Source organism: Mus pahari, chromosome 19 (genome assembly GCF_900095145.1).
Source record: "Mus pahari chromosome 19, PAHARI_EIJ_v1.1, whole genome shotgun sequence".
Classification (NCBI taxonomy): domain Eukaryota; kingdom Metazoa; phylum Chordata; class Mammalia; order Rodentia; family Muridae; genus Mus; species Mus pahari.
Window position 1 is genome coordinate 14,824,991 of NC_034608.1, and position 7,601 is coordinate 14,832,591.

General features: G+C 55.2%; 1 protein-coding gene across 2 annotated transcripts; it reads right to left on the reverse strand.

The window, feature by feature from the left end:
• Fosb (FosB proto-oncogene, AP-1 transcription factor subunit) lies at positions 1-7,394 on the reverse strand. Of its 2 annotated transcripts, XM_021219577.1 has the most exons (5): positions 6,656-7,394; positions 4,455-4,775; positions 3,908-4,015; positions 2,460-2,615; positions 1-2,319 (listed from the first exon to the last, which is right to left on the reverse strand). In XM_021219577.1, exons 1-5 carry the CDS (start codon positions 6,779-6,781, stop codon positions 2,317-2,319), a joined length of 714 nt encoding a protein of 237 aa, XP_021075236.1. In that variant the 5' UTR covers positions 6,782-7,394; the 3' UTR covers positions 1-2,316. The 2 variants fall into 2 exon arrangements, with proteins under 2 accessions (XP_021075236.1, XP_021075234.1); XM_021219575.1 differs by having other exon boundaries at positions 1-2,615.
• Between the last annotated feature and the right edge of the window lie 207 nt (positions 7,395-7,601).

The window sequence follows — 7,601 nt, forward strand, 5'->3', positions numbered from 1 at the left end:
TACAGTTTTTTAAAAGCTTTTTATTGGCGACAGTGCAGAACCAAGGGGGGAAGGGAGCTGCCCAGTGCTAGACTGCCCCAGCACCCCCGGGGTCAGGTGCAAAATACAAAAAACAAAATGAAAAGAATCACAAATACAACCTGGGTGAGGGTTATGGAGTCAATGAATTGTGGTCGGCAGCGGCAGGCCCTTCTCCTAATCAGACATTTCCACCCAGAATTCTCAACGATATAGATTGTAAAAAAAATCTACCACCCAGTCACACTTACTTACAGAAGTAAAATTGCATGTCCCCGACAAATCCAGAATTAACAGACAGACGGGAGATCAGGGTCATGGAGAGAGGACACATGTTGGAAGTGGTCTGAGTGAGACAGACTTGAGAAAAGATAAAGGGAGAGGCCGGGACTGTCTCCAACAGCTAGAGGAGCCGAGACAACAACAAAAAAATGACAAAAAGGGACAGCCAGAAAGTCTGACTCAAATCCCCAGAAGCGATTTTGAACTCCACAGCACACTTTAAAACGAGGAAGCTCGCACGCACGCACGCACGCACACGCGCACACACACGCACACTCATATATAATATATTTATTTATACATAATAGATATAAGTGCTTTTGGGGAACCAGGAAAGGGATAAATAGCTGGGGATGGGGTTTGGGATTAGGCTTGGAACCTAGGACCCAGGACAGGGTATGGAATGTTCCATGCAGCAGGGGAGGGGGAGGGCGGGAGGGCCCATCTCCCCAATATTAAAAAATAGAAATGTGACTCGTGGGATTCTCACGAGGTGAAAGCTGGAGGGAAGAGACAGAACTCACCTTTGGGACTGGAGGAATTAGATGGAGTGGGATAGTGGGAACTCAGCCCCCTCTTAAGTATCCAGTCCAAAAATATTTGGGGGTTCAAATATCGAGGATAGGGGAGCCAAAGCCTCAGCCCTGAAAACTTCTCTGGAAATTGCCTCGACCTCTGTGCGAGGATGCGGGGCTCCCGGGGTGGGGAGAAGTTGGCGTCCTAGGCTGGGGAAGGCGAAGGACTTAAAGAGAAAAAGTCTGGGGCCTGAGCAAGAAGGCCACCGGGATGCGTCGTGGTCATCCTCTTGAGTCTAACTCCCTGTCAAGGAGAGGGAGGAAGCAAGTGGAAGAAGGGGAGGCCCAGGGAAAGCTTTGGAGAGTTGGGGGTCAATCCCATCCGGCGCACCCAGCAATCCGGCCACTCATTCACAGTATAAAGCGCTCCAGCAAGACGGGCGTCGCAGCGCCCCCTGCTGCCCGAAACCAGTAAGGCCCAACGAGGACGGCCAAGGGCGCCTGGGATGGGGGTGAGGGTGAGGGTGAGAGGGACATAGCATAATACTGCACAGGGGTAGGAGCGGGCCTGAGTTGGGAAGGGGCTCCGTAGCAGATGAGGAAAACAAAATCCAGCCTGAGCCAGTTTTCCCAGGAGGGAAAGACTGAACAGTCAGATAGGGGTTCACATTTTGGAATCAGCGGGAAGTGGGGTTAGCAGACTCCCAAAGAGGGCATCGACTTCCCTCAGTCGGGGACTCAATTCGTCCCGGAGGAGGTTGTAACCTCTTGGAAATGTTAAGTTAATCAGCTAAGGCCCGAGGAAACAAAACAGAGCTATCTTGGTCACCCTGCACCCTGGAGGGTGGATGGGTGGGTGGGGGAAGAGAAGGACGGTGCTGTCATTTCCTCGTTGGGTCTCTCTGGGGGGTGCATGCCAGCTCGACCTCAACCCACCCTGCACCCCACACCCTGCACCCTTTCCCCTCCAGCCTCACGCAAGGCGCCAAAGGTGGGCGTTGCACCCCACCCTACCCACCCAGCCAGCCATCTATCCCCAGAAGTTGGGTTGAAGTAACAGGACAAAGAGATATTTGCAGGAGGGGTATCCATCCCCGCCCCACCCCCTGTCCCCAAAGTCACCGGCTCTCCGGTCTCGCCGGGGGCACAGAAAACCAGAGACGGAGCACAAAACACAAAGGAGGTCCTTCCGTCATGTCCGATGGCAGAGGCGGCAGGTGGTCAGACAGAAGAGTCAAAGGGTCCATACACACACCCCGGACCGCTTCCTCCCCTCTCCTCCTCATCTTCCTCCTCCTTGTTCCTTGCAGGTTTGTTTGTTTTGTTTGTTTAAAGAGTTTACAGAGCAAGAAGGGAGGGCGAGTTCAGGGGGTCGGACGGCTGCTCGTTGCCGCTGGTGCGTTGGGCGCCGGCGAACGCGGAGACCTCCGGGCAGGTGAGGACAAACGAGGAAGTGTACGAAGGGCTAACAACAGGGAAGGGGTCGCCGAGGACTTGAACTTCACTGTGTGTAAAGAGAGAAGCCGTCAGGTTGGGGGGTGCGTCTCGGCTGCTCTGGAAGGGCAGGGGCGGTGGTGGAGGGGGCGGCAGCAGCCAGCCGAAGCCGTCTTCCTTAGCGGATGTTGACCCTGGCAAATCTCTCACCTCGGCCAGCGGGCCTGGCCCCGGCCCCTCTTCGTAGGGGATCTTGCAGCCCGGTTTGTGGGCCACCAGGACAAACTCCAGGCGTTCCTTCTCTTTTTGCAGCTCGGCGATCTCCGACTCCAGCTCTGCCTTTTCCTCTTCAAGCTGATCCGTTTCCTAATGGACCCCAGCAGGGCAAGGTCATAGGAGACAGAAAGGAGGGTTGCTAGTCAGCGACCGCAAAGAGCGGGCTTCACCCACCCCAACCCCACACACATACATTCTTGTTGTTGATCCAGGAGGCTGGACAGCTCCCTCCCAATTTAAGGGAACGTCCCCTAAGAGGAACTCCTGGTAGACCATGCTACTCGGTGCCTCGGTTTCCCCATCAGACTAAGAGATGGTTGGGAAGAGGCTAGGCAGGAATGGACGTCTCTGATGGGCAAGAACTCCAAGCCTGGTGTGGTGGTGAACACAACATTGAGAGGCCCAGGCAAGAGGGGAATGGCTATTTCTTCGTGGCCAGCCTGTACTAAGGAGTACTCTGCCTTAAAGGGGCAGAAGGGGGCATTGTAGTTCACTGAGTCAAGGAGATTGCCAGCAAGCCTAGTAAATTGAGTCCGATTCCTGAGACCCACAACACAGAAGGAGAGAACAAACTCTGAAAATTTCCCTCTGACCTCATATGTGTGCTGTGGTGCACCAGCACGCACGCAAACATAAGCAAATAATAAACAAAAGGAAATAATTTTTTTAGAGAAAAAAAAGGAAAACACTACAGTGTGTTGAGTCAGTAGATAATGCTTATGTGTTGTTATTACTGAGTGAGGTTCTGTTACACATCTCCTTCAGCCTCCTGACAGGAAATTAGAGACACGCCCTGGTTTCAAGGGGCAGGCATGAGGTGGGGGTTTGCACTGAGGTAGAAGAGAGAAAGGAGACGGTTTGGTGGGCGCCACCAGCTCAAGTTCGGCAGAACTGTAGATAGCTGGAGCAGCAGGTAAGGAACTGACTTAGCACAAAATAGTTTCGAGCCAGAGCCAGCGGGATGATGACATCTCAGCCAAGGGCTGAGACTCGAGGCTATCAAGTTGGGGGAGCAGGGCTGAACTACACGGGTAGATCCCCGGCTCAGGAAAAAAAAATATGGAGGCAGGGAGGCAAAAATGGATTATTCTTTATCGAAGGAAAGAAGGCGAGAGAATTACCTCCTCCAGCTTGTCTCCTTAGGCTGAGAGAAAGCCAGGAGGGTGATATGTGGGGACATATCCAGGGAAAGTAGGGAACAGGAGGAAGTAAGCGGGCACGGGTCTGAGCATGCGTACAGAGCCACTCCATCAGGCTGCACTGACCCCTGTTCCCTAAGAGGGGTTTTCCTCCTTTAGGACACAGGCGCAGTGAGAAACGGGGGAAGAACAAGGCAGAGTGCTCCTAGCACGGCCTCGAGACACCCCCAGACCCCTCCTTACCGCCTGGAGTCGGTCTGTCAGCTCCCTCCGACGGTTCCTGCACTTAGCTGCAGCCAGCTTGTTCCGTTCTCTGCGAACCCTTCGCTTTTCTTCTTCTTCTGGGGTAAGCTGAGTCAAAGAGATAAGGACCATGAGATCTGGGGGTACCTCTATCAGCCCTGAGAAAACTCCATCCTCCCGAACCCCAAATAACAACTCCTACTTCTCACTGGCAGGAATGATAAAGTTCCTTCGGGATTGAGGCCTCAGAGGAACCTCCAACTATTAAGTGACAAAATCACTGTCACCTCCTTTTACTTCCCTCACCACCCGCCCCCCCCCCCAGGCCAACTTTTTAAAATAATGATCTCTTGCAGTCCAGGCTGGCCTCGAACTCCTGTTCCTCCTGCCTCCACCTCCTGAGAGCTGGGGTTACAGGTCTGCATAACCACTCCTGGTTTATGCTATGCTAGGGATCTACTTCATGCATGCTAGCAAGCACTGTACCAACTGAGCCCACATCCCTAGCTAGGCTCCTCCACCCCATCTCCTGGGGCCTCATACTTACTGTCTCTTCTCGGGCTCTTCTAGGCCTGGCTCTGGCTGGGCGGGCAGACACAGGTCCACTGGTGGTTGTGCTGGTCGAAGGCCCACCACTTCCGCTTGCCCCGCCAGTGCTGTAGGCACTCAGGCCCGGGGTTGAGTAGCTGGTTCCTGGCATGTCATAAGGGTCAACAGCTGGAGGCTGGGTGGCCAGTGGCTGCCCCTGGGACTGGGCCATGGAAGAGATGAGGGTGGGTTGCACGAGCCACTGAAGGTCCTGGCTGGTTGTGATTGCGGTGACCGTTGGCACGAAGGAGCCGGGCATTTCCCCGAGACCGGCGCACTCCTACGGGGTGAGACATACACACACAGGCGTAGACACACAAACAAAGCCACCGACACACACACGCCCAACACACATAACACACACCGACCCCTGTGAGTGAGCACAGGGTGAGCGGGTGTGGATGTGTGTGTCACAGGCAAAAAGCCACAACACCCACCCTTCCACTACACCGTGACGCAGTGGTTAATGAGAGATTCTGTTCAACTGCTTTCTACCTCCTCCTTCTTCCTCGGGGAAAGGTTGCACGGTTCCAGCGGGTGGTGAATCACACCCCGGGTTGGTGACTCTTAGGTGTGGGGGGGTGGGGGTGGGAGAGGAGGCTGGACAGAACCTGGTGACAAAACCTCCCGGGATGGAGCCACAGACATTCACACACACATCCATCCAAAACACCCCACCCCCACCACAGAGGGAGGAAGAGGGAGAGGCCTTAGCCCAAGCCTTCCTCTCCTCCACTCACACACAAACACACCCCCCACTGCATGAGGGCTCCCGCAGGGGCGGAGATCCCAGTTCCAACGGTGTTGGGGGACCGGCCTAAGAGTTGAGAGCATCCCTTCCGAGTATCTGTCTGTTCCCCAGTGAGACTGACAGGTTTCAGTGAACTGATAGGCAGAGAAAAGTGACAGCGAGAATCTCTCAGACTGTCTTGCAGGGGATGGGGCGACATAGAATCTGCGTCCCCGAACCCAAGAAGCGTCCATCACGCCCCCCCCCCCTTCCCGCAAGTGGAATCCTAGAGGCTTAACTACTCTAGGGGGCGTGGCGAGGGAAGGGCTGAATCCCTGGCCAATCAGGGCCCTGGGAACTAAGGGAAGGCGGACCTTTTAGAGACCACCTGGCCGCCTCTCCGTAGGCTAGCTCATCTAGTGTTTGAACACCTCGGAAGGACTGAGGGCTCAGGGAGCACGTATATGTACGTATATGTGTGCCTGGAGAAGGGATAAGGCCTTCAGTTCCCCCTTAGAGGCGCTAACACTCAGCCAAAAGCCTCTAGCTTATGACGACAGAAGGACCAGGTCCACACAAGGTCCTCGCAGACCTATGGGGTGGCAACGAGTCTCCTGATCGCGACAAGAATCCCCTAGCTCTCCCTCTTTGGAGACCCCCAGCATGGGAAGAACCACAAAAAGCAGGGAGGGGAGCTACGCTCTACAAATAGGAAGGGAACGTTGATTGGCTAAAGCTCTCTCCGCTACAGCCAATCACAAAGTCACGCTGCCCCCTCCCCTAGCAACGTGGCCTCGGCGTTCCAAAATAGAACGTGCCCGGGACGTCAGGGGCGGGGCGGGCGGAGGGGGCGCTGCGCGCTGTGCGTGCCCCGCGTCAGACGGAGGATTCCAGCGCGTCAGCCTTTACGCACGGGTCCCCCGTTACGTCTCCGCGCAGGAGGCGGAGGCAGCGTGACCGGGGTTCGAGGCCCTAACTCTTGCTGGGTGGAGGGTGACTGCGGACCTGCAGTCCGCGCTTGGAAGGAGGAGGGAAGAGAAGGAGGCTACTGGAAGCTTCTCTGGGATTTTTTTGTTTTCTTTTTCTTCCCCTACTTGCCTAGCTTCGGCGTAGGGAGCCGGATTTCGGCTAAAAGTTCTCAGCTTCTGCTAACCACCGGGTATATACTTTGCACCGGGCATCGCCAACGTTTGCCCAGCTGCATTTCTTTCCCGCGCTCCGCGCAAATAACTCCTTTGCAAACATCACTCCATTCTTTGCAGTTTGCAAACAACAAAAAACCAAAGTGCAAACCGAGCTATTGCAATCCCAGATCCTGGGTTTTGGCGCGTCTCTATTTGAGAGGATGCTCAATCTACACTGTAGCCTGAAAGAAACATTTTTTTCTCCCCACAACTACCAAAGTAGCATCTTTACGATCTAGAACTTACCTGGGAGGCGGCGGCGGTGGGTGGACTGCCGAAGGAGTCCACCGAAGACAGGTACTGAGACTCGGCGGAGGGTGATGAGCTACACCGGGAGCCGGAGTCGTAGTCTCCGGGGAAAGCTTGAAACATTTCCCTGGGCACAGGGGGGCCCCTGTGACCACGCTGAGGTCGCCGGGAAGCCAAGGCTATGGCCGAGTGGAATGAGATGCGAGTCCGGAGTAGACCGGACACGTCTCCGAAGTGCGCTGTTCGGAGAAGCTTAGTCTCCGGCTCGAAGAACTGCCCAAGTTTCGATGCAAGTTCCCTCTGCAAGATCCCAGGTCCCCTTCAGACCGCCGCTGTACCTCCTGAAAGTCCAGGCTCTGTCGATTTCACGGGGGGCGACGCGGGGATCGCTCCCCGCCCAGAAACCCTCCGGGCAGTGCCGCGGTGCAGCGTGCGCTTCAGATGCCGTTCCAATCCTGTCCAGGCGTCCCAAGAAATGAGGGAGAGCAGAGGGGCGCGATCCAGAAGCCCACAGAAAGAAAGTCTATCCTCCGGACGAATCGGAAGGACGATCTAGAAAGAGTCTTGCAAAAAGGAAACCCACAAAACTTTCTCTCCAGTTTAAAAAATATATATAAATATATATATATATAAATTTTTCACGGCCTCCAAGAAGAAGAAAAAGAGTCACCAGTAGTCAAGTCCAGCAAGCCCCGGCTCCGCGTGTCCCCGGCGTAGCCGCTCCAGTCTTATGAATGAAACCCGGAGCATTCGGCCTCAATTTATGCGTCCGGGACCCGCCCCCCCTGCTTGCGTCACCCGCAACTCCATGCACAAACCTCCCAAACTCTCCCTTCCCGCCGGCTGAGCCCCTTGTGGCGCCTCCCGGGGCCTCGTGCACCTGCCACCTGCCTATAGTATGACCCTGGGGGTCTCGGGGGTCTCCAAGGCTGCGTTCTGAGGG